Below are 27310 nucleotides of genomic sequence, written 5' to 3'. Positions count from 1 at the left end.
ACAGATATCAATTTTCAGAATCAAGGTAGACATAAAGGTCATGTCTTATTTCTTTTCCCTAGTATGTCCTTTCAAAAAACTAAAAAAAAAAGCCTTGGAAAGGCTGCAAGAAAGAGAGAATGAGAATGCAAAGGATATTTAATACTTTCTCATCTTGATAACTAGAAAAAATGGCAGCCCAGGGAAGGAAAACATGCAATTAAGGTTATTTCCTTGCTTATCATCATGTCTTCCAGTCAAAATTGAAAAGACATTAGAATGTATTTGATATGACTAGGTTGGAAAATAATGTAGTGGACTTGTTAAAATAATGGAACCATCAAAAATCTCATTGGTGTTTTGAAGTCCAAAGAACAATCATTTGCAATTCTTACATATTTCAGCTCCTCTTCTTCTGCATGTGGCACAAAGACATATTTTGATATACAGTAAATGTTTTAAAGCTAGAATAGCCCAGAGACTGAACGAAAATGTCTCTGAATGTATCAGTTCAATTTTGCTAAGAGAGACAACATTTTGGATATCCAGTGATCACTCCTCTGCAGTTCACGTGCAAAGGAATCTCTGCTAGAGTAACTTGATGAGGATGGTTTCCTTTTTATGTATCACTTCCAATGAGCTGGAATTTGTCTCCTTATAATCTTGCTACTCTGTCATACTCCGGTAGAAATATATATATATATATATATATATATATACCTTTATTTCCGCTCTCTTCTTTCTCTGCGTATTCTTTGTTTTACATTGTGCAAAATGAAGTTTGCAGTAAAAATGACCTGAAAAATAAAAGGAATGCCTTTAGGTTTTGTCTCTTCCCCTATGCAATCTGCCAATTAGTAGACCTGACAGATGGAATGGGGGAATGTAAAGAAGGTAAAACTTCAAATTTAAGTTACTTTAAGTGACTTTATTTAAAACCTTTTGGAAAGAAGTGCTTTCATTAAATAAAAGTCCTTTACATGAGGAAAGTTTATTTCCTTATTCTACCAACTTGAATGGTCTTACCTTAGGATACTGAAGCCTTGGCAAAGAGGCTAAAATCCCACATGTGGTATTTTTGCTGTTGATAATGAAGATGCTATCCTTGCTTGGTTTCATATAGCCCACCCCTTACCATTTAGTTTAATCTTATCTATGAACAGTAGACACATACAATCAAAATATGTGTAGTGTACATTGTACTTGCATCAATACCTAAATATTTCTGAGGGATCCTTGATGCTCTCTGAGGTTGGTTGTTTTCTTGAAGATGTTTCATTACCTAAGCCAGATAGCACCATCAGTGCTAATCCTACTATCCAACTATATAGTACTTCTAGTCCTACTATCAATGCGACGAGCACTGATGATGTTACATAGTTTAAGTATTGAAATGTCTGCAAGAAAACAACCAACCTCAGAGAGCATCAAGGACCCTTCATTTCAACCCTGAGCTACAAATATTCTCCTTTATTGATAAATATTTTTAAATAGTTTATTTTAGATCTGCATTACCTTCTTCTGCATCAAAGGTATATGTTGCTAGGCGGAGAGTGGTCGCACATATGACACATCTGAAGCATTCTCGGTGGAAGAAGTGGCCTTCCGCGCTCAATCGTTCCATGATATAAACTCTTCTCTTACAAAAATAGCAGATATCACTCCCACCTATTGTCTGAGGAAATTCTCTTTTCAAAGATCCCTGTTGAAAAAATTAAAATATATTAGTAATATCTGAATAACGTTTGTATAACTGTTTGATAAATTTCACCACAAAAAGTTCTTTAAGAAGGAAAACTAAGAGTTTAATCAACAACAGGATATTGTTACTTACATTTGTTTTTTAAAGTCAGAACTGTTTTATGCCATTTTGCATTTTCTTGCCTGTTAGCCACATTCTGCACCCTGGCAAAATACTGTATATTTAAATAGTATACAGGTAGCCCTCAACTTACAACCATTTGTTTAGTGACCATTCAAAATTACAAGGGTACTAAAAAAAGTGACTTATGATCATTTTTCACACTTATGACTATTGCAACATCCCCATGATCACGTGATCAAAATTTGGACACCTGGCAACTGTTTATATTTATGATGGTTTCAGTGTTCTGGGGTCATGTGATCACTTTTTGCAATCTTCTGACAAGCAAAGCCAGATGCACTTAACAACCCTCTTACTAACTTAACAATGGCAGTGATTCACTTAATATCTGTGGCAAGAAATGGGGCAAAACTCATTTAACAACAGAAATTTTCAATTGTAGTTGTAAATCGAGAACTAACCATAGTGTCATAGCAAACCATGTATTTATTGGGCTGTGTTTAGACTGCTACCATATAGAAGGAATAGTAATTCAGTAGGTCTTATGGCTAAATGGTGGAGCAGGCTTTCCGTGGTATGTGCTGTGAATGCCCATGTGAAGCTACCTAAAGCTAGAGATAAAACCTTGGTAGCAGAAGAGCCAAAAACTCTGGAATTAACTCCTACCAGCAGGCTAATCAGTCTCTTTGATATGCTGTCAAGAGAAATCTTAAAACATACTTTTATGTTCCCACTTCCTCTCCACAGTAATTTGCTAGCAAATTCTAATTGCTGATGCCATCTTTTATGTATTTTCAGCTACTTATTTATTTTATTTATTTATTTATTTATTTAAATTTATATCCCGCCCTTCTCCTTGCGGACTCAGGGCGGCTAACAATCAGATAAAAATACAAAAATAACACTACAAGTCTAAAAATTAGTTAAAAGGGAAATATTTGAATTTGGTCAAATTAAAATATAATTAAAAACCCCTCTAAAAGTTTCCCCTAGGCCAGTCCCACAAGCTGGAATAACCATGTCTTAAGGGCGCGGCGGAAGGAAGGGAGATCAGGGATCACCCTGATCTCTGGGGGCAGTTCGTTCCAGAGGGTGGGAGCTCCCACAGAGAAGGCCCTCCCCCTTGGGGTCGCCAGCCGGCACTGTCTGGCTGACGGCACCCTGAGGAGGCCCACTCTGTGGGAGCGTACAGGTCGATGGGGGGTAATCTGCGGCAGGAGGCGGTCTCGAAGATATCCGGGTCCGATGCCATGGAGCGCTTTAAAGATGATAGTCAGCACCTTGAAGCGCACCCGGAAGGCCACCGGCAGCCAATGCAGCTCGCGCAGCAGCGGTGTTACATGGGAGCGACGAGTCCCTCCCAACACCACCCGCGCGGCCGCATTTTGGACTAGCTGGAGCCTCCGGGTGCTCCTCAAGGGGAGCCCCATGTAGAGAGCATTGCAGTAGTCCAGGTGGGAGGTGACAAGGGCATGAGTGACTGTGCGTAGGGCGTCCCGGTCCAGAAAAGGTCGCAACTGGTGAATCAGGCGAACCTGATAAAACGCCCCCCTGGTCACGGCCAACTGGTCATCCAGTGTCAGCCGTGGATCCAGGAGGACACCTAAGTTGCGTACCCGATCCGAGGGAGCCAGAGTTTCGCCCCCTATAGTCAGCGATGGAATCAGCTGACTATGCCGAGGCGCCGGTAACCACTTCCTGGTTTAATGTTTATGATGCTTGTTCATGATGTTAGATGGCTTTATTAAGTTAGTATGGTAAAAGGTTTTTAAATATTCATTTTTGGTGCAGTTTCTGTCATCAGTTGCATTTTATAATTCTCTTGAAGGACACAGCAACGTAAGGTTGCCTTCACAGCATCTTTGTAGTGCTGGAATGAATGACCTCGACGTCTCTGTTCAGTCTCTAGTTCGCTCCAGCACAAATGACAAGGCATTCAGTGGTCATTCATTTTGATGATTTGTCCACCTACTACTCTGATAATTAGTGAGCCAATGCTCATGGATCCACATGATCCAAAAGCTCCAGGTTTGAGACATGGACTTGCCAACAAATACCAAGGCTGGAGCAGAGGGCACAAATATGAAATTTCTCCAGTTGATTAATGTGTTGTCAATACCAAGATTCACATCCATATATGAAAGAAGGAATAATGATAGCTTCTGTAGACTTTCAGCTTTGTGGAGATACAGACATTGTGTTATTTGATGATTCTGATATGCATTCAGCCAGAGCCTGAATGGCCTTGCTGATCTTGGAGTCTTTCCAAAGACCCATCGCTTGAGATGATGCATCCCAAATATTTGAAGCTCTTTACATTTGTTTGCTGAGTATCATCTACAATAACTGTTATCTAAAAAAAGGTCTGTATTTTTCACTTCTTTCCAAAATGATAGAATGGGGAGAAAAGGACGATACAAAATTTCAAATGTGGCACCTCCTCAAATTAGCTCAGTAAATGTGCCACAAGGCTTTGTTTCTAACAGGCTCAACAGAATACCTATATAGCTTCATGTAAATAATATTGATGCAACTGAATATCCATAGCAAGGGTATATATCCTTTGGAAGTCAATACAACAAATCTGAGAAAGAGTTAATTGCAAGACAATGTCTTATGTTCAACAATATTTTTGAATTAACTCCAATGTTTATTTATCTTTTTTATCACTCCTTTATTATTTTTATAAATAACTCAAGGTGTTGAACATACATATTTCTATCTATCTAACAACCACCTTTTAAGATGGGTTGGGTCGAGACAGAGAGTGACTGGCTTAGTCACCCAGCTGGCTTTCCTGTCTAAGGTGAGACGAGAATTCACGGTCTCCTGGTTTCTAGCCTGTTGCCTTAATCACTAGACTAAATTAGTGAGGTGAATTATTTAATAAAATCTTCTAAATATACAGTATGCAGGGTTGCCTCCACTACATTTTGAATAGCAGCTTTTATTTTATTTTATTTTTATAGATCCAAATAAATATGGCTCAAAAGCCCTGCATTGGAATATCATACAGAATATTAACTGTATAAAAATATTTTAAAAGCATCTATAAATAAAGGCTCATCAGTGATAGTATGCATTATCTCTACATTCTGCATTTCAATGTGGTAGTGTCTGAAAAATGGGTACATGTAATAGATAAGGTATTAACATAATCACTCTTCATTAAAACCACTTGCACTCAATTATGTGTGGGTTAAGGCTTACCAATTGCAAAGATGCAGGTAATGGCTTGTGATCATTCTTGTATAGATTAACAAGGATTTGTGCTACGGCATCTATTCCATGAGACACCTTCCCTATTGTCATCTAGTATTTAACAAGGCACAAAGGGGAAAAGAAAGAGAAAAGATGGAAAATGAAGAAATCTTGCCTTCGAAATTACAATTTAAGGAAAAGCAAAGCAAAGAAACACAGTGAAGCAAAGATGAACAAGCCTAAAGAAAAAAAAAGAACAGAACTTAATTACAGAATGCCAATCCCACATAAAACCTGAGCATTTATCCCTTATTTAAAAAAATCTAAGATTGTATGAATATCTTTAATAGATGAGTTGTGTGTTTGCATATATTCAAGCACACTCTTCTTAACACAAAAGGCTAGAGAATTAAGTGAGAGCTGCATTCAACTCTGGGCAACTGGTTAAATGACAAGTTTGCTTCTGAAATAATGAAGGTAAAATATTAAAATAATGTTAGTAATAATATTACAGTTATCAACACATATTCCTTTTGACTTCTCAAAAAGGGAATAAAGACTTTTAATAATTTGCCTTGTTGACATAATTCAAATGTTTACAATTATTATACCAAATAAAAATGCAAAAAGTATCTTGTAAAGGGAAGCATTCCGGATGAATATGCTTAAGCATGTTTTCAAAAATGCATGAATTATAAATAAAGGGTAAGTTAACAACACCAGTTTTGTATCCTTTGAAGCAAATTATGTCTACTGACACTTCATATCAATGCTTTAATTTACCAGACATCAATCATAATGTTAGCTGGTAAAGCAATATAGATATATTCTTTATTAAGAAGAATATAAGCTTGCCAAAAATGGGATTATCTTGCAAAAAGACAATTATTTTTGTCTATATAATTTTAAATAACTTGCTGTTTATTAATTTGAATATTATTCAAATTAATATTACTCAGTTTTTTAAATATTTAGACAGGTAATTATCAAATATTTAAAATGTAATTCCTGACAGTGAGGACAATCAACCAGTGGAACAGCTTACCCCCAAAAATCGTGGGTGCTCCATCACTGGGGATTTTTAAGAAGAGACTAGACATTCACCTGTCTGAGACAGTACAGGTTCTCCTGCTTGAGCAGGGGGTTGGACTGGAAGACCTCCAAGGTCCCTTCCAGCTCTATTCTATTCTATTCAGTCATCATCTCCATCATCAGTGAATGGTTGATATAAGAATGTTTCTGCCTGCTTTGTTACATGAAGTGAGGGTTGAATAAGTCAGGAAAAAACATGAAACTATTATGAATGGGTTACTTAAGAAACTGTATGGTCCAAAAGAGATAGGATCAAAAATAAATGGGCTCTCAATGAATGTGGTCTGAATGCAGATTTGAGTGAGCAGTACAATAGAAATGTTAGAGGTAATTTAGTTATACAGAGAGAATTAATGAAGATCCATATAATAATGAGAATTAATGAAGATCCATAAGGAAAAGTGAATAGATGAAAGTAAAAGGAAGATTAGGAAAGCAATGGTTGAATATTTTTTCATCAAAACAAGCACTGTGAGAAGATTAGTATATAAAACAGGATTTGGACATTATGGAAACTAGGTTGATTTGCAAAGATTGGAAATGGTATCAATGTAAACTAGATTTATCTGTATTTCCCTTTCTTGGATTACTTATTTCTTATTCCTTTTCTATATTTTGCATTCCTGAAAGTGAACTGTGGGATGCATATGCTCACATGCATTAATTAAACCATGTTTTCAAGGCACTATGTTCCTGAATCATGTTAAAACCCAAACAAGCAAACTATACTATAGCTTTGGTAATTTTATTCTGTCTAGATGAAGATAGGAAAACAGGACTGTGAAATGATTAAGACTGGGACATTATTTTCCCCCTCCCGGGGATTTTTGTTATATAAAAAAATATGTTCCCACAGTATTTTTGTGTTCATGCTACTTCAAAATCATAATCATCATGCTACTTTCTGACCACTGCTATCAGAGAAAATTCTGGGGACTGCAAATAAGGAACTGGAAACCCATGTGGCCTTGAAGCTCACCTGATAATAAGCACAAACAGCAAATATACAATCATCCTTCTCCCACTGTTTACAGAGGGAAAAGTTATATAATTTCCAATTTTTCTCAGTCCAACATTTTAAAATAGTTTATTCAACAGGATAAGCCAAATTTAAGTTCTGGTGCTGTTTGAAAAGACTTTAATATCCACTACTTTAGCCTTTTTTCAAATGAAATATAGCACACACACACACACACAAATCTGTTCTCTGCAATGTTAGTGAAAGCCAATGTTACACAGCCTGTTGTTTTTTTTAGTGACAATATGAAGCTGAGAGGAAACCTGTTAAAGAATACCTTTTCAGAAAGAATAGCAGAGGAAGCAGAGTTTATAGATGAAGAGGAAGCAGCTGAATCATGAGATGGCAGACAAGAGGGAGATGGGAGCTGAGAATGGGAGAGACCTTTAGTAGGAAGTGGATTCTGTGTAAAGCAGAAAGAGGAAAAATGGTCCCAAATTATTTACCTGCAAATGTATGTTAAAATTATGGAACTTGCCAACATGCATTAAATTACCAAAGAACATTCTGTTACAGCCAGAAGAAAAAATTATTACAGCCATAAATTAAGACAAACATATTGGAAAAAATCGACATGTTGACATTGGCCCTTATCACTTTGTGGCAGACCATGAACAAATTTCCACTTATTTCTTTTTTTTAAAAAAAACCACATTTAATGAAACGAAGCAAAGAGTTATTAGCCATGAGCTAGCCCTCTTAACCACCAACACAGTTCCTCACCAACTTTGCATTCTCTGCATATTTATTCACCTTGGGGATGTCAACACAACCAAACAAGGAGGCCAGATGAGCTGCTTTCTCTTTAATGCTCTTTTTATGAAATTCTCTATTGGCTATGGACTGAGCTTTTTTCTGTGGCAAGAACAGGAAGGAGAGAAGAAAACTCTGAGTTAGGAAGAAAAAGTAGAAACAATAGAACAAAAGGTAGCAGTTTGGAGAAAAGAAGATTAAGTAACAAAGAGGGCACGGAAATCCAAAGCACTGTTGTGTATACATGAAGTTATCTGGGACATTTAAAAAGATTCTTTATGGGAAGCTTTGTGTCTGATGTCACCCCAATGTGCATTTCTTTCTGGTGCATCTCACCAGTTGATAAGCTTTGCTGCTCTTCCTTTTAAAATCTGTAATGTGATTTAAAAAAAAGCTTTTTCCCAGGGATTACATTCCATGAACCATGTATGCACAACAACCTTTTAGATATCATGACTGCATCCCCAGTTTCTATAGCCTGGCTTTGAGATGTCTTGAAGGCTGTTGGTTAAAAAAAGGGAGCCAAATCTTTGTTTGATAAATAACATTAACAAATATCCATGCAGGACTTAAGAAGTAATGGAGACTTTGATAAGCAATTTAGCTTAACAGCTTACAACTGTTCCCCGCCCCAGACAGAAGGAAGGGAACTTTCTAGTCAAGTTTCTCCCAAGTTTCATTAATCAATCTAAGGTGTGTGCAATGTCAGTGCAATGTACAAAAAAAATTATAAAATTATGAGGGATCCTGTGAAAGGAACAAAAAATATGCTTCGTGGTTAGAACAACTGGGATTCCATGGTTCAGAACTGTCCTATATGACTGAATGTGTTTTAGTAGCACAGGAAGAAACCAGAAAGGAAAAAGAAGAGGAAATAGAGGACAGAACATCACCTGATTAATTTTTTCCTCCACATCCTGAAGGCGCTGAAGCACACCAGAGAGTGCAAGGGCAGCAGGACAGGAAGAGGCAAGCGTTTCAGAGACTCTAGACTTCAGCTCACTTGGTTCTATGCATCTCAAGGGCTTGGCCAACGGTAGCTCATCAGACAAAGGCTGCAAGGGTTTCCTGACAGTGCAGTCCATCTTAGCTATGGCCTGAGACTGGGAAACGCTGCAGAGGAAACCAGTGGCCTCTCTTCCAACAAAAGGTATCTGCATTGAAATTGGCTAAAATAATCAGAATGTATCCATGCAAACGGGCACTTAATCACATAAACACAAGCCAAATAATTTATTTGGAACAAAAGTTCCTTTTACTCAATAATCACAAACAGCACACATCTGATTATTATAAATTAGATTTCCATTGTCCAATTCTATACTAAAACGAGCCTTGAAATTATTTTGCTTTTTCTGATATTCACCCAGGATAGGGAATAATGGTGTGGAATTTTGATGGGAGTTAATCATTGCTGCGTACTATATCATTCATTTGGTATATTTCACATTGTGTTAAAATGACTTTCTATGGTTTTGGAATGTATTAATGAGCTTATTGCTAGCATCACACAATCATAGCAATCAAAGGAGTTTTTTCCCCTGAAGAATGCCTACCTGTTTCTTTGATGGAGATGGCAGATTATCAGTTGTCTCTTTGGGTTTAGCAAAGTGGGGATTTATAGGAGATTCAGAAGGAAGAAATAAGCCTGATCTTTTTACCGGCTCCTTAGATTAAAGAAGTGGAGAACAGCCCGAAAAAAGAACATATTAGAATTAGAACAGAAAGCTAGCATAAAGAAGAAAAGAAGAACCACCAGCAGTAGCATTTTAAAATTTGTGAAATTATAATTTCTGTTTATTCAGTTGCAAATTTAATAATATCCTCTAAAATCAGATTGGTACAAACTGGATTGGTAGTTAACATTAAAATGTATACAGAGTCAACTAGGACAGTAGGAAGGAGAAGCTTAACCTTTCTTATCTACTCTGGTCCCAATTAAAATCATTCTCCCAAGCCTCTATTCATATCAATATGAAAGCCAATGGAATAAAAGTCTACATAACTAAGCAAATTGAAGCAAATCTGTTTTCAAAGCACTCACATGTGATATTAAATGTTTTGCTTTAAACAATATTTTTTGTAGGGGGCACTCTAAACAGATGGAAAATCTGGCCTGTGGCATGAGTCCCTTGAGTTAGGTCAAATATCTAAACTCAGCAAACTTAAAAAAGTTTTAACCTCTAAAGAAAGAGGATAATATTTGTAAACTACACACAATAAGCACTGCCTCTTCAGATTTTTCACACTGATGGCCATTAGGAATATCATTGCTATCTCTACAGTCAAGCCAACTCTGTTTTAAATCTGATGACTTCTCTCTACCATATGCAACCAATATTTATTGTTGGAGCAAGCAATACATTTTCTCCATTTGAACAATACATTTTTCAGAATTTTAAAAACCACAATATTCATTAGTCCCTTTTGTATAGCAAACTACAATCACAACTGAGCATATCACTGATAGCTATTCACTAGTTCAATTTTCAAATTATCCTAGACTGCTGTGCATGGTAAAATAACCAGGCAAACATGTTAATTATCAACAATATATGTGATCTTTTCAACTGGTGTGGAAACATAAAACATAGTTTGAAGAAAAAGGAAGTCTTAAATAAAAAAATAATGATCTCAGTTATTTTGATTTGGTCATCACTTTCTACCAGTACCTAACTTAATCGTAACTTTAAAATTTATATTTATTTATTTATTTTTGGTGACATTGAGTCAGTGTTGACTCCTAGCAACTGTCTGGAGACAGTTTGCAGTTTTCTTGGTAAGATTTTAGAAGTAGTTTGCTTGCTTCTTCCTAGGCCTAAGAGTGAGTGACTAGCTTAAATCAGCCAGTTGTAAATTAGCTTTGAGCAATTATAGAGAGTAGCATTGGAGGTGGAGAAGACAGAAATGTAAACAATTTATTCACAATCTTCATTGAAATAGGAAAATGTGACATTACATATTCACACCTTTTACGTGTGCTTCAATTGAGAACATCCTCTGTCAATTAGGTGGTGATATGTAAGAGTAGTTTGCTTGCTTCTTCCTAGGCCTAAGAGTGAGTGACTGGCTTAAATCAGCCAGTTGTAAATTAACTTTGAGCAATGATCGAGAATAGCATTGGAGGTAGAAAAGACAGAAATGTAAACAATTTATTCACAATCTTCATTGCAATAGGAAAATGTGACATTACATATTCACACCTTTTACATGTGGTTCAGTTGAGAACATCCTCTGTCAATTAGGTGGTGATATGTAGGAGTTAAAAATACTCTTCTTTTCTGAATATTATTCATTTCAAGTTCAATAGCAATAGGAATAAAATTAAAATACAGAATAACAGAGTTGGAAGGGACCTTGGAGATCTTCTAGTCCAATCCTCTGCTCAAGCAGGAGACCCTATACCATTTCAGACAAGTGGTTGTCCAATCTCGTCTTAAAAGTCTCCGGTGATGGAGCACCCACATCTTCTGAAGGCAAGCTGTTCCACTGATTGATTGTCCTAATTGTCAGAAAATTTCTCCTTATTTCTATGTTGGATGTCTTCTTTGATTAGTTGCTATCTATTGCTTCTTGTCTTGACCACAGGTGCTTTGGAAAATAGGTTGTCCCCCTCTTTCCTGTGACAACCCCTCAAATATTGGAAGACTTCTATCATGTCACCCCAGTTCTTTTCATTAGACTAGACATCCCCAACTCCTATAACTGTTCTTCATATGTTTTATCTTCTGGTCCCTCAATCATCTTTATTGTTCTTCTCTGCACTATTTTACATAATTGTATACACTGAATTTATGTAGGATGTTTCAAACAAGTTTTTATGCTGGACATTTAAGATTCTGACCAAAAAGCCCAAGCTGATTCAGAATTTTGTCTTGTTTTCTACGTGTAATCTTATACTAGAAATATCTCCACATACTTAAGCAGCAACTGGTATGGAGTATAATGTTCCTAGAAAATCAATTTATTTAAGTAGCAATAAAAATGTGTAACAGAATTTTTACCATTTTGTAATCTTAACCAAAGTATTGCTAACTATTTTAAGAAGCACAGGACTATAACATTTTTATATTGTTCTATTAAATTATGTTACATGCTAAGACAGCCTGATCCCATGTCATCATATTATTTCAAAAATTTTCAGTAACAGGGAAGGAAAGCATCATAAAATTATGTCACACTATCTAGTGTCTGAAAGGGATCTTGTTTATCTCAGAATAGGAGCAAATATCTATGTTGCACTTTCACCATTATACAAAAAGTACAAAGACAGGAAGAACTCTGAGATGCTTCCTTTTATAATGCCACCAATATTTATATTATCTGCATATCTTTCTAGAAATTTGTATTTCCTATATATGTGAAGATTCTGAAGCTAATACTGAACTGGATTACCCAGAATCATGCTTTTTGAGAGTTGATCAATATCAGTATTCCCTGAAATGCTGTTTGGAAGCAGAATAAAGTTTTAGGATCTTTGTCCTTATATTCAAAACTTAAATAGTAATGTCATGCATATATATTCAGTGGGCCTATGTGCCAATTGCTCAAAATAGCTGGTTATCCCTCAGAAAGATTTGGCTCCAATGTTACTATTTGTACTGGGAGCAGTAACAAAGCCAAAGGAGAGTCTAGTACTGGTCAAATCAAAGCTGATTAAACTAACTAGGCCAGTAGATTCATTTAATCTATCAAGCATAAGATGTACACAGAAAATCCAAAAACAAGCCAAGGTCACAAGGAGCAGATCCAGAATATGTGGGCAATAGCATCATGGGAGCTTTGTACAATCAAACATGGAACTTCTGGTGTAGGCTTAAGTGCTATAAAAAGGGTACTAGGAGTCCAGATTTTATTAATTGCGTGGCACTATGAAGGAATTCCTCATCTTACAACACTGATGCCTCAGATGTTCACTCCATCTTACTACATGTACTCAACTGCATGTAATCCACCTTACTGCACGTTCCACATTTTGTAGCACATAGAGGCCAGAAGAATTCAGCATCTCCACCTCATCTCTGTTTTTGGGTAACACTGCCAGTATATTCTTATCCCCATTTCTCAACTAACCAAGAAGGTCTGGGCTTTGTCCTGCAGTTGCTCTGCCTTCTTCTCATCTGTATTTATTTATTTGCTCGTTCACTCACCTGTCTCCTTAATGAAACACTGGGCGCATTTTCTTCAAACTTGGCTAAGAGCTGCGTTGCCATCGATTTCACTCTGTTTCGATTTATTGTTTCTTTCAAATCCCTTGCTTGATTACTAAAATTTCTTTCTTGATTTAGATGGTTTGAAGACTATAAGCAAGCAAATGAAGGAAATAAGTATATGTATTTATTCCACAACCTTTATGTAAATTTTGTGATGTAAATTTCTTTTTAATTTACATCAAAAATCTACATTTTTTATAAATAATTCAAGGTATAAACATACTTACTCTTCCTTCCTCTTATTGTCCCCACAACAACCGCTCTGTAGTAGTACCTTAACTACTAGACCAAATTGTTCTTTCTTCATTACATTTGTGAACTTGAAAAGCGTTCCATATCTTAGTAATCATAAAGATTCATATAGAAACTGGTCTTCTTTCAAATAGTCTGGACCTGAACTGTGTAAGGCTTTAAGTAGTACTTTAACTGTATTTTGTGCACAAATTAATCGGCAGCGACTACTATACTTTGAGTATAGATTTAATATGGAGTGCTCATGGTCCTTCTGAGACCAACTTCACTGTCTTGTTTTGCTCCAAATAAAATATTCATAGACACAAAGGTAGACCTGTATAGAGCCTTGAAGTTACTAGGATATGTATCATAGTATTAAAATCATTGTCTTCCAATGGGTACAAATACTAAAATTGATAAAATATGCTCCTGGCCATTTCTTCAATCAGGTCTCAGAAACAAGAGATAAATCCAAGTCCAGAAATACTCCAAACTAGCTATGTACCCTTCAAGGAGAGTGCAATCCTGTTTAAAATATACATTTCTATGCTTCTTTGGAATTATTGCCTTTCAAATGAGCACCTTCTGCTTCACTTGCAATGAATTATCCCTTATCTATCTCACTACAGACTGCAGGCCACTCAGTGGAGTCATACAATTTCTTGAAAAATTTATAGAGAAATAAATCCAGATAAATCCAGCAGCATATCTCCAGTGTTTCAAGATGATATCAAATATTACTGGGAACAGATTAAATCTGTAGAGTTTCTTATACCTCCTGTTTTAAGGATCTGTGTCCAAGCAACATCATTTGCCACCTACCTGAGAGATGGGAATGGGACTATTACAAAGCCAGGCCACCTATTCCCAAATCTCTCAAATGATCCAGGTTGACGGTATCTAAAGCCATAGAAATGCCCTTAAGATAAAACAAGTAAGTCAATTCTATCCTTGATATTTGACACTTGTCACACTACAAGTCTTCAGAGAAGTTGGGCTTCCATTGTCAATGGCAGTAGCCATACAGATTTGAGGAATCTAGTATTACTTGAAACAGGCTAAAGTGAAGTCTTGCTTGTTCAAAGCAGGTTCCAAAACAATGTTATTTTTCTTTTTGTGGACATTGAACTGATGACAAAATGGGAGTTGTTAATAGCTTCAACTATGGGGCAGTTTAACCCTTTTAATAAATAAATAAAATAATGCTACCTATCATCTGACTTGTTAGGATTAATTTTAATCAGTTAAAAAGCTGAATGTGAACTCCCCAATATCTACTTTTTTCTAGTGGAGAACAAACTTTATTATACAATAAAAGCATATTTAATAATTAAATTTATTACTAACCTCCTCAAAACTGATGAGACTTTTGCGTCGCCTTTTACTGGTTTCATTTTCTTCCGCCTAAAATTAATGAAATCAAGTTAGAAAACATTCACAACTGTAAATGTATCAAAAATTATCTATTTAATAAAAGGACACTGGTTAAAATGAACATGCTGTACATTAAAAAATCAAATTAGTTATAAAAGGAGGAAGGGCAAAGAGTATAATTAAATTATGTACTAGGTACAATTCAAGGTTTCATTATGCATCTTTCTATGAAGAATTGACTGGGGGACTAATTTTAGGGCACTTTTAATATATTATAAAGCCAGTTGATATTAATGTTTCTCTTTCTACAAACACCAACCTATTCTCAGCAAATTTTGTTATCTATAGTCCAAACTAGAATATGTTTGTTCAGTCTCCTCCATTCTATTCATAAGCTGTGGAATTTGTACAATCTGATTTTTATGTGAAAACCACATATATCTGATGGAAATGAAAGCCACTTTGTCTTCTGCCATTCTTCTTTGTATTATTTCAGGAGCACTTTTCTCATTAACCAGCTAAAACACCAAAAAAAAAACATGAGAAGAGAACAATTACCTGAACTGATAGATTTCAAGGACTTAAGGAAAGCAAAAGATGAAGTTTTTTTTATTATCCTTATCTATATTCTACTTTTGGTGTAAAAGTAATACACACACACATACATACATACATACACACAATGAATTTGGATTGTGGATTAAACATATAAAATCATTTATTGTATTTATCTGACATCTCACAATAACTCAGGAATCACACAATTCCAATGTCACAGTAGCTCAGAAATCCATCGGGAGATAATATGGTTCCCCTAATCCAAGGTCTGTGTGCATTATTTTGGGCCTAAAAATCCCAGCATTACACATTTTTTGATGACACCACTCGGGAGATTGTGTATACTGCTGCCCAATTTAGGTCCTGGATAAATCACCAATTGTTATTTACGTAAGGAAGACAGAAGTTATCGGTGATATGAATTAATTTATATAGCTTTCTGTAGGTAGAAAGTATCCTATGAATATTTCAACATTATGTCAGTTCAATAATATTTCATGCTAATGTGAGTGGCATTGCTGATAAAATTCAACACTCTAGCTAAGTTTGCAAGCCACATTATTTCACATAAGTATATTTCTTTTGGAACTATTTTATAGCTATGTGTAATGTTCTAAATGATGGACAAAATCACTCTTAGCTCTCCTTTCCAAAACACCGACAGATGTATAGTTCTAAAAATGGTCCTAAACGTTTTCAAGGTTTTTTTTTTTTTTTTAAATCAGACTATTGTCTGTCTAGATAAAAATCATCACTAAGGGTCACATGAACCAGAATTATCCTTCTGCTCTTGGAAGAGGCTATAATAGAAATTCCTACTACTAATAGAAACCAGAATGGGGAAATTGTTTTTATTCTCTCCCTGCCAAGCTATTTGTGTGATCTTCATTCCCAGTGAAGCAGGGAAGTAAGTAAAAGAACCATCGATGGGACAGAACTAGAAGCACAGTCCTGATTACAGATTTGTAGATTTAATTCATAGATCTTTTAAAATTAAGCTTCTGAGCATGTTTTTTTTTAATTTTCATATTCACTGTTGTTTGTGTGGTTGAGGGCAGGAAAGCCGGTATAGAATAAAAAAAAAAACAGAAAAAAATTAAGATATCTAATTTATGTTGACGTGCAAGACTGGAAAAGTTACAGTAAGCTACATCGTGAAATACACCATATCAATATTTCAGCAGAGGAATCTACTGCAAACTTGTTTAAAAGGGTGAGCATTTTTCTCCTACTTCTGCTAAATTGGATAGTTGGGTTTCAATTGAATAAAAACACCAGTTCTGTTTGCATGGCTGAATAAAGAAAGGCTGTTTCCTAAAAAGGGCATATGACTACTGGTAAATAGCTTAATATTCACATGATTTGATGGTATTATTTATAGACTGGTTGGCCTAAGGAGAGTCTTACATTTTGTACTTGGGAGGCTCTCTTAAACTTTATTCATTGGCCTTTCAGCTGATACAGCTTTAAAAGCACAAAATGCACTCATTGTTTTTAGTTGCTAGTTACCGAAGCTGTTTGACCAAATATTTTTGTTTATTCTCTTATGTAATCAAACAATCTCTGTAAAATGATACATGCATGCTGAATTCTCTGGAGGCCTTCTAGGGACACGTAAGTAGATGTAGGGAGAAAATGTAGGGGAGAGAGAAGGGGGAGTTACATTGCATGTGTGAAACCTCACATACTAGAGCAGACATGTCAAACTCGCGACGTCACGTGACATCGCGCAATGTATCGGAGCTTTTTCGCCATTGCCGGCAATGGGGTGGGCATGGTTTTCCGATGACGCGTCTGGTCCGTGGGCCAGCAGTTTGACACCCCTGTACTAGAGTGTAGCCATTGTTAGCTGACTATTCAAATCAATGCCAGCTAGTTTATGGTGGTGTAAGTTCTACTCATCACAAGAGTAACTAAGTAAAGTCAGATGGCAATTTTAACCAACATACACTCTATCAAACAGTGTCATATAATGGAAGTTGATAGACGAATTATCTAATATACAGCAATTTCATTATAAAAATACTGGAAAGTTTAAGCTCATATTTGAACACAAGTAGTATTATGTAAAGCTGTATCTTTTTCTGATACATAAAGAGATATGATAGGATGCTTCATCTCAAAGATCACACTTATTTAATTTTCATACATAGGATGAAATTTAATTTACTTTTCTAAATTTTATTTAAATTTAATTCAATTTTTTATTTAATTTTTAATACAGGTTAATGTTCTGAAGTTGTATCTCTATAAAACGAAACTTTCTTCCTGTTCTTCAGCTGAGTATGTCTTGCACTAAATATAAAATTAGTAGTGGGAAGTAACACTCTTTCTTTCATTATTAATGATACCTGCAAACTCACACACTTCTCTCTTTTATTTTCCTGCTACTATGCAGTCATACCATAGCTGTTCCAATGAAGGATCAACAGAGGGGAAAAAAACATAGTGATCTCTTTCAGAAATCAACAGAGAATACTTGTCACTGATAAGTAAATTCTCTTTTGAAAACTGTAAAGTAGTTTCCTTTAATATTAGGTCAATTTGACATCTGTAAATGGAAGAGCAGATTTACTGGAGAACATTTTTCAATAGTCCTATTGAAATAATTTAGCCTCAGGAAATCAAAGGTCAATTTCATGTTGACCTCAAATGGCAACCAAATAGACCAGGGAAATGTACAAATTTTGCATGATAGGGAAAGCCATCCTCTGATCACAGTGTGAATCTAAATAACATGTAGATAATTGAGTATGATCCTATTTTTAACCATCATGAGTTACACAGTATTTGTAAGTTTATAAGCATGCTGTTTATTTTGTACTATGCATGCATTTATTCCTTTATCTGAAGGAGGAGGAAGAAGAAAAAAGATATATAATTTTACTTTTGGTATTCTCTTCCTTGGAAATGTCAAGTTTATGTGATTATTACGGACAAAATTGGATGATTTTGCTGAACAAGGATCAATTCTTTCTCCATTTTGCTTTGTCACAGTACCTGTTCAAACATAAAGAAATAAAGTAAATTAAGGCATCATGTATTAATTTGGAAATCATGTAAAGCAAGTTATTTATACTTTCAAGTATTTTTCCCTACAAAACTGCCTTTATAACTCATTGTTAACTTCAGAAAGTTTTTCCTTATAAAAAAAAAAAGTGAAACACTGAAAAAGCAACATTATTCTTCAAACTAAATAGTACAATCCTGTCTTCTGAAGTTAGAATAGAGATGAATAGACATTCAGTTCCCACTCAACACCCTAAACTTTAATGCCAAAATTAATAGCAAAACTGCTGAATTTCAGCAGCACTTAAAAAAAACATTAAAAATTCTGAGTAGAAGTGGTTTGTCTCCTGTCTCTGGTTCCATTTTTATTCCCCACCATAACAACCCAAAAAACTTGAAGATCTAAAACGTTGAACATTTTTATAATAACCTCTATAACTGTCCTTCCTACAAATCTGGAAGAAAGACCCAAGATGTGCCTGAGAAATGGATATCAGGCCATTGCTTGGATTTTAAGAAGTTTTATTGGTGGGGATGGAAGGGATTTGCCTGTCAGAGGTCTACCACTTCTATTTCTATCCGTAACCACCACATGAAAGGGACATAAAATTTGTCCTTGTCCCTTCCAATGAAGTCACAGTATCATCAGATGTCTTTCTGTGACTGACTAGAAAATTGGGAGGTGGATTTAAAGGCTTCAATCACTCAAACACTGCCAAATGCTGACAGAAAAATCACAACACATTGAGCAGAGCTGAGTCTAAGCAAGATGAATATCTGAGTAAATTAGCTGCAATCAGCAGGTTGTAATGATTACTTTAAATAAAAGATACTAGTGCATGCCTAAAAGCTCTTCTATTGTGCAAATTTTAATGCAAAACAGAGCCAAGAGTTGTCCTCTTTTCCACATTGCCATTTTGCCTATGTGAAAGGTGCAAAAGTATAATGGGTTATGTAGATTTCTAAATATTACTGATCCATATCATAGCACTTGGAAAATAATATATCTAGCAGACAAGGTTCTCAATTAAAAAAATGTAATAAAACTGACACAAATATGAAAACCAAGTGTAGAATCACCAACTTTCATGAAACTTATGTAATCAATTAACCAAAATAAGTAATGGCAACAGTGTCTTCTGGCTTTCCAAAACCATTCAAGAATAAAACTGTCCATTCACCCTATTTTGTTATAAAACCTGGTTAACATAGCTAAATATAATTAGATATTCCAAAGCAGTTACAATTGCAAGAAACCTTGGGGTCAGGTTTAAGGCCAAACCTGAATGTAAAGTAACAAAAGCTTGTTTTCTGCCTAGAGTAAAAGCAACAGAGCTAACTTACCCACTGCTCTGAGAGGTGTCCCCCTAAATAGCTCATAGAATTTTGAGAGATACATGACCATACTGAGTTTATCAGGCTCCCCAGCAGACACCATTTCTTTCCCAGTTATGACAGGAGGAATTCCAAATTCACGTTCAGCAATATCAAATGCCAGCTGGTTGTTTTCGACTGCGTCTTCTTCATTCAGGGAATCAAAGTCACTTAAGAATTAGGAAGAAAAGTCATATAAGTACAGAAATATCTCAGTCTAAAAACTAAGTCATGGCAACTGGACTTATTTTCTTGTTGCTCATCTCTTACAGTACTTTACAAAATGTTTCTCCCTGTACTAAATATTTTTGTTTTCAACGTTTTTCTAAAACGTGGGGGGAAAAAATCCATTTTGGTATCCTTGATGAAAAATCAATTTAGTAAGTATTCATACCTATTTACTCTCTTCCACATTATGTTTTTGCCAGAGTGGAATACCACCATCTCCTTACATCATTTCAGTCCAGGTTATATGTACAAAACAATAGTCTATAATTATCCCTTAGAACTCTGACAACCAACCAACCAATGAAACAAATCCTGAATAAATAATAGAATAATATATATACCAAACCAGAATATGTAAATGTTCAAAATCAATTGTCTCCAATCTTGCATCTTATAGATGTACTGAACTGTTATTTGAATACTTCCTAGAGGCTGCAACTAGAAATTATGGGACGTTAAGTACATAGATATGGAAGACATTAGGTATTAGGAAGAAACTTAGTATCTGTTGGCATAATAATGTCATTATTCTAGAGAATGATGTTTGCTAAATAAGTATGAAGTAATTGCTAAAATAGTAGTAGTAGTAGTAGTAGTAGTAATAATAATAATAATAATAATAATAATAATAATAATAACAATAACAACAATAACAACAATAACAATAACAATAACAATAACAATAACAATAACAATAACAATAACAATAACAATAATAATAATAATAATAATAATAATAATAATAATAATAAAATTTGGAAGGGACCTTGGAGGTCATCAGGTCCAACCCCCTGCTCAGGCAGGTAACCCTATACCGTTTCGGACAAATGGCTGTCCAGTCTCTTCTTGAAAACTTCCAGTGTTGGAGCATTCACCGCTTCTGGAGGCAGGTTGTTCCACTGATTAATTGTTCTAACTGTCAGGAAGTTTCTCCTTAGTTCTAGATTGCTTCTCTCTTTGGTTAGTTTCCACCCGTTGCTTCTTGTTCTGCCTTCAGGCACTTTGGAAAATAGCTTGACACCCTCTTCTTTGTGGCAGCCCCTGAGATATTGGAATACTGCTATCATGTCCCTCCTCGTCCTTCTCTTCGTTAAACTAGACATACCCAATTCCAGCAACCTTTCCTTATATGCTTTAGCCTCCAGTCTCCTAATCATCTTTTTTGCTCCTCTCTAGTTCTAGTATGAGCCAATTTGGTGTGGTGGTTAAAGTTCTGACCTAGAAACCAGGAGACTGTGAGTTCTAGGTCTCTCTTAGGCATGAAAAACTGGCTGAATGACTTTGGTCCAGACACTCAGCCCAACCCACTTCACAGGGCTATTTTTGTGGAGAAAACAAGAGGTGGGAACATTAGGTATGTTAACTGCCTTGAGCTGACCAAAATATATTAAAGGCAGGATAAAAATATAATCATCATCATCTCCAGAATTCTTGGGGAACTGGCATATGGATAAAAAATAAAATGTATTCTCCAAATAATTGACATAATATCCTTACACAGATGCATTAAGATAGACACAAACACACACACACACACAACTGGCATTTCAAAGAGCCCTAAGGACCTGGTTCTTTGCCTGGGTTTTGGTAAGGACAATTGATGCCCCTTTCTTCCTTTTGGTTGCCTTCAAGGTTTGTTTTCTTTGCTATCATTGCTCTTTTGTCTTGGACTATTTTTGTATTTTTTTTCCAGACTGTTATGACAATACAAATGGCACACCTCAATTTTGAATAACCTCTCCCCACATTTGCATGTGAATATTACTCAGCACAGAGTATTTAAAAGAAAACACTGTAAAATAACAAATGCTATGAATTCAGGAAGAAATACAAGCATAAAAGACATCAACTTCTGCTAACACAAGCAAAAGCAGTATGATTGAAACTCAAGGAGTTCTTTGAATCTGCAAACCTGATATTTTTTTAGAATGGAGCCAAAGACACTAAGGGGCAGAGTCTGAACAAAAAGATGCAGAGAGTGGCAAAATAGATGTTAAAAAGAGAAACAATCTTTATTTACTGTTTTGATTGGCCTGATTCTAGTCTCTATTTTAAAAGGAACTTGGCAATTAGCAAGCATTACATACATATATAAAAACTTACATGAGGTCAGGTCTGAAATGATGCATAATTGCACATAAGGCAAGGCCACTTTTCCACGAACTAGTGAGATCTGTGACGTTCACATTCTTGTATCCTTCCGTCTGTTTCTGACACCAGGTTAAAAGTTTGTTGGGCCTTATGTCATATTCTGAAAGAATAATTTTTTTTTCAAAAAAACAGTACAATCTTTACAACTTTCAAACTCTTCTCGTATATGGTGTAAAAAAGAATACTAATGAAAGTTCTCATACCATGTTTTGAAAGGCCAATTGATCTTCTAATGGTATTTGTTCTTTCTAATAGGCATGGCTGCAGTTCATTTGTAATATATAAATGTTTCACCTAAGGGAAGATAATCATCAGTTGAATTCAGAAGCGTCACTGCTCAAATCTGATTTATCATTCAATTATCTAAACTGACAATGGATATGCAATCTCCATCTAACCCCAGTTTATATGTTAATTATTATATTTATATGCTATTCTATTCCAAGATTCCAAGTATTTACCAATATTAAAACTCAATAAAACACCATTGTGGTAGCTTGCAAATAAGCATCTAGGGGAAATAAATCTATCAAGACATGCATGAAAAACAGGCAGGTCTGCATTTTCTTCATAATCATCTGAGTTTGTTTTCACATTTTACAGGTCAACTATGCAACCACTATGTTCATGGCAGTCAAAGTTGAACAGAAATGTTCTAAAAAATATCCACCCTTCCTAGTACTGCTATGAATATAAAGAGTTTTGTTGTTTATATCTTGGCTTACCTGATGTGGCCGAACACAACTTGAGTTCAAATTTGGATATCGTGTGGCAGGGTCAATAGTGTATTGGTCAAAATTCTTAGTGATATTTTCAGGTGTTGTCTGAGGTAAGAGTCTATAAATACTTTCCCTGAAAGACAGCAATAGAAATATGCCTGTTTGTTTTTAAGAGGCATGCAGTTTTCGTCCCTACCTAATGTGCACCCACCTCTAATCGGACAATGAATTTAGATTTGCCACAGTATGAAAAATGCTGATGATGAGAACAACTCAGACAGAAAACAGGTCTTCCTAAAACAGAAAAATAGCTCCGAAGAAGTAAGATTACATCATCCTAAATCATCTGGCTTTAATTTTCCTTTCGCACAAGAAACAACTCCTCCTTTAGCCACAAAACAGCAGTAGGTATAGATTTCACAGCCATTATTAGTCAGTCAGGTTTCTGTTTCCAGCCTGTGCTGTCTTTTGCTTTCCACAAACATGCTTTCTCAGCCCTTATATGACCTATTTCCAAATACAGACACTTGACTTCATCATTACCATACATAACATCCTTAAAAAAAACCCTCTCAACAACTCTCCTCTCCTCCTTGTAATTGGGCAAAGATTGCAGTGAAGCAAATGAGAAACAAATTGATAACAAAATAAAAACAAGAATAAGATAATAGAAGCATTATCAAATATGGTAGAACTAGGTCACCTAGATGCTACTGAAATACACTGTAGCAACCAAGTGCCCAAGGTCAATAGTAAGGAATGCTTGATATCTAGTTGGCCACGGATCCTTCATCCCTCTGTGAAAAATGGAATTTACTTACTTCTCTAGTATATAAAGACAAACACATATAGATTTACCTTTCTGCTAGGATATCAAGAGGGGGCTTTCCTTGTGCCCAGCTTTTCACCATCCACGCTGTGTCAAATGCAGCTAGGAATCCTCTTGCACAACCGGTACCCATTGGCCAGAACGGCTGTGAAACATATCTTTGTTTTAGGTAACATCTAATATAGTTCACATTGAAAAAATTCAAACTCTTTATTACAGTCAGTGACCAGATCTAGATCCCATCCAGTCACAATATTACAGGGAGAAAGCAGAGAATACAGGAAGGTAAGCAATTTACACAAAAGAGGAGAAAGTGGAGGAAAAACAAACAATAGTTAAGAGCTGGAATATCGGACAATAGTAATAGTAATAAAAAAAAAATCTCTTGGTACGGATTGTGAATGCTCCTGAAGTTCCTACCGTTTAAGTTAGAGAATAGTATTAAAGCATTCATAATATTTACTAGATGATGGTTCACAAAATTATTGTTACAAATTATTGTTACTTTTGAAAGCTATCTTGAACAAATGCGTATTTCATCCTACCTCTACCAAACTGTCTCCAACAAGAGCAACCAACAGTTGATGTCGATGCCTCTCACGTACTAATGCAGCATTTTCCGAGGCATACATAGAAGTAAAATCAAACATGGCCACATCTGGTTGCCCATAGTGATTAATTGCAAAATCTAAGGCAGGCAGTTGATAATCAGTCGCAAAGTCGGCAGCTTCTCTTGCATACGACAATAGATTGTTTTGGTCTACATTTTCCATGCACAGCAGCATTTCAGTATCAATAAAATCCTAAATGAAACCACAGATGTCTATTGTTAGAATTCTTGGTCAGTCCAATGGATGCGAGTTAAAACAAATAATTATATATAACAATAAAGGGTGAAGTTACATGCACACTATATTCCAGCAACTAGCTGTACCCAGCCACGCGTTGCTGTAGCTCAGTCTGGTAAAAGCGTGTGTTGCTTTTATGTCCAACAGATGGTGCTGTTTTTTCAAAAAAGCATGTTTTTACCTATCACAGGTGTGACATCTATATAATATAGGTATATAGAAACACGCGCGTATTCAAATGCAACATTGTGTCAAAATTTCAAAGCAATCGGTGAAGAACTTTCGGAGATTTAAGATTTTGAACAAACAAACATTTACATTTTTATTTATATAGATTTAATTTGCTCTAGATCAATGGTCTCCAACCCTTCTGGCTTTGTGGACTGGAGGAGGGGAAGGAGAGGGGATGGTTCTGCACAAGGGGTGGGCAAGTGTACACATGCATGTGCAGTTCAATTTGCAGCTCAGACAAATGGAGCTTTGCACATCCACGCATTCACCCATCGCTTGCACAACCCAGTTCCGAACAGGCCACAGCCCGGTACTGGGCCACCGCCCAGGAGTTGGGGATCCCTGCTCTAGACTATTGACTGCATCTAAATCAAATATATATGTACCTAACTAAAAAGATGATTTTTTTTAAAAAAAAACAGATTTCTTTTAAAAAATTATGAATTCAGACAGTATGTGGAACATAAAATAAAAAGGATTGGAAGAGACCATGCACCTCTCTTTAATGATCTTCCACCTGTTACTGCTTGTCCTGAGCTCAGTTATTTTGGAAAATAGGTTGATCTCCTCTTCTCTGTGACAAACCCATAAATATTGGAAGATACATATCATGTCGCCCCTAAACCTTCTCTTCAATGGGCTAGACATATGTAGTCCCCTTAACCATTCATCATATGGTTAGGCTCCAGACACCTTATCATCTTTATTGTTCTTCTCTGCACTCTTTCTAGGGCCTTTTTTGTATTGTGGCAACCAGAACTGAACATAATATTCCAAGCGTGGCTTCACTAGTTCAGTATAAAGTGGTACTATCACTTCTCATGATCTTGATGTTATCCCTCGGTTGGTGCAGTCTAGCACTGCCTTGGCTTTTTTGGCAGCTGCAGCACACAGCTGGCTCCTATTTAAATAACTATTGTCTATTCTATACCTATGCATTTGATTTTTTTTTTAATCCAGGACATGCCCTGGTTTATTAGTGCTACGATGAGTCCTCTACCTGCATGTTCTCTCTCCACCTCCCTTGAACGCTCAATTTCACTGAAGTGTTCTTGAACACTTAAATGCAATTTATTTATTTATTTATTTATTAATTCAATTTATATCCCGCCCTTCTCCTTACCGGACTCAGGGCGGCTAACAGCCTTATAAAACCAATACTACAATAAATACCTAATTTAAAACCGAATTAAAAAGAAATATTTGTTATGGCCTATATAATTAAAATTTCTCATTAAAAAACCCCACTAAAATTCCCTAGGCCAATCCTGCTTGTTGGAAGAGCCATGTCTTTAGGGCGCGGCGGAAGGAGGGGAGATCTGGGATCACCTGGATCTCTGGGGGTAGTTCGTTCCAGAGGGTGGGGGCTCCCACTGAGAAGGCCCTCCCCCTGGAGGTCGCCAGCCGGCACTGTCTGGCTGACGGCACCCTGAGGAGGCCCACTCTGTGGGAGCGTACCGCGTTATATTTCAATTTGAAAATCCAGTTCAGCTTTTGTCAAGTTGTAGTTCTTCAGATGTGTTGGGACTGCAACCCCTAGAATTTCCCTCCAGTACTTTGGGAATACAATGGCCATTTGGCTGGGAATTCTGGAAATAATCTGTCCCAAATAATCTGGACAGTAGTGATTAAAAAAAAAGCGAATCTAAGTTTCAAGTTTCTGTTCAGGCTCAGAGATCAGAATGTGTACTATTATATAGAGAAAAAAATAAACACTGGATACCTACATTAATGATGACACCCTTATCCAAAAGACTCTGTTTCTTTGCAGTCATCACAAAGTAATGCGTGCTATCTTTATAGTAAACAATATTTTCTAGGTCAATTCCTACAGAAGAATAAAACACGTTTTTGGATGAAAACTCATACACTAAAACAGTGTATACATTTCTTATTTTTTTTCCACTTTAATATTCAACAAATTTGGAAAAAAACTATTTTCTACCTCCTAAATTTTGAATTTAAGTTCATTCATACTGTAACATTCTCAACTATACATTTAATTAAATTCTAACATGACGATAACAGTAAAAACAACAGGATCGCATAATAATTTAGAGAAGAACACATTAAACCATGCATGTTCATACATAGTCTAAAATCCTATCCTAGTTAAAAATTATATCACATTAAATTTATCAACAAACAGCCTGTTTCTCGGAATCAGATTTCTCTTGTATGTATGCAAAGTGTTGTGAATTTTTTCGAACAGAACATAATAGGAAAAAATAAAGACTGAGAACATTCTATTGTAAAAAATCATAAAACATTTTGCTAGTTTTATTGCAATGAGTAGCACCTTGAAAATAACTATGATTTATTTCATACCTAATGCTATGATTGGAGATCCATAATCTATGGCCTTGATATGCAGTTTACATAAGCCTACAGAAATTGTTGCCAAATCGTAGTTTTTATTGTAAGAAAAAGGGAATGATATTAAATTCCTAACTAAAAAGCATTCATACTCAATTCCAATTTAAATTTAATTAAAACTACAAGTGAAATTAAATCAGTTTGTTCTTAATCCTCCATATTCCTACATCCAAAGGAAAGAGGTGACCCACAACCTAGAAAAAAATGCACATTACTGCACAAATATAATGTGGGTAAATTGCTTTTGATTTAGCATGATGACTGGATCTGTATATTATAGATTTTTGTGTAAATCAAT

General features: G+C 35.7%; 1 protein-coding gene across 2 annotated transcripts in view; it reads right to left on the bottom strand.

The window, feature by feature from the left end:
- LOC107293552 (F-actin-monooxygenase MICAL2) overlaps positions 1-26438 on the bottom strand; it is a 33417-nt gene extending 6979 nt beyond the window's left edge. The window contains exons 1-17 of one of the 2 annotated variants that reach the window (XM_029285421.1): positions 26364-26438; positions 24103-24360; positions 23587-23702; positions 22735-22861; positions 22213-22303; positions 21962-22109; positions 19601-19800; positions 18135-18247; positions 14663-14719; positions 13019-13168; positions 9425-9535; positions 8762-9022; positions 7869-7970; positions 7393-7518; positions 5015-5116; positions 1495-1681; positions 700-776 (exon numbers count right to left, since the gene is read on the bottom strand). In XM_029285421.1, the coding sequence (XP_029141254.1) occupies positions 700-776; positions 1495-1681; positions 5015-5116; positions 7393-7518; positions 7869-7970; positions 8762-9022; positions 9425-9535; positions 13019-13168; positions 14663-14719; positions 18135-18247; positions 19601-19800; positions 21962-22109; positions 22213-22303; positions 22735-22861; positions 23587-23702; positions 24103-24360; positions 26364-26411 (2274 nt within the window). In that variant the 5' untranslated portion in view covers positions 26412-26438. The remainder of the gene's footprint in view (positions 1-699; positions 777-1494; positions 1682-5014; positions 5117-7392; positions 7519-7868; positions 7971-8761; positions 9023-9424; positions 9536-13018; positions 13169-14662; positions 14720-18134; positions 18248-19600; positions 19801-21961; positions 22110-22212; positions 22304-22734; positions 22862-23586; positions 23703-24102; positions 24361-26363) is intronic. The other variant, XM_029285420.1, reaches the window with a different exon arrangement.
- Between the last annotated feature and the right edge of the window lie 872 nt (positions 26439-27310).

Source organism: Protobothrops mucrosquamatus, unplaced genomic scaffold, assembly GCF_001527695.2.
Source record: "Protobothrops mucrosquamatus isolate PMUCROS unplaced genomic scaffold, P.Mucros_1.0 scaffold1652, whole genome shotgun sequence".
In the NCBI taxonomy this organism is placed as follows: Eukaryota; Metazoa; Chordata; class Lepidosauria; order Squamata; family Viperidae; genus Protobothrops; species Protobothrops mucrosquamatus.
Note: the sequence above shows the minus strand (reverse complement) of the source record. Positions and strands in the feature narration are given on the sequence as shown.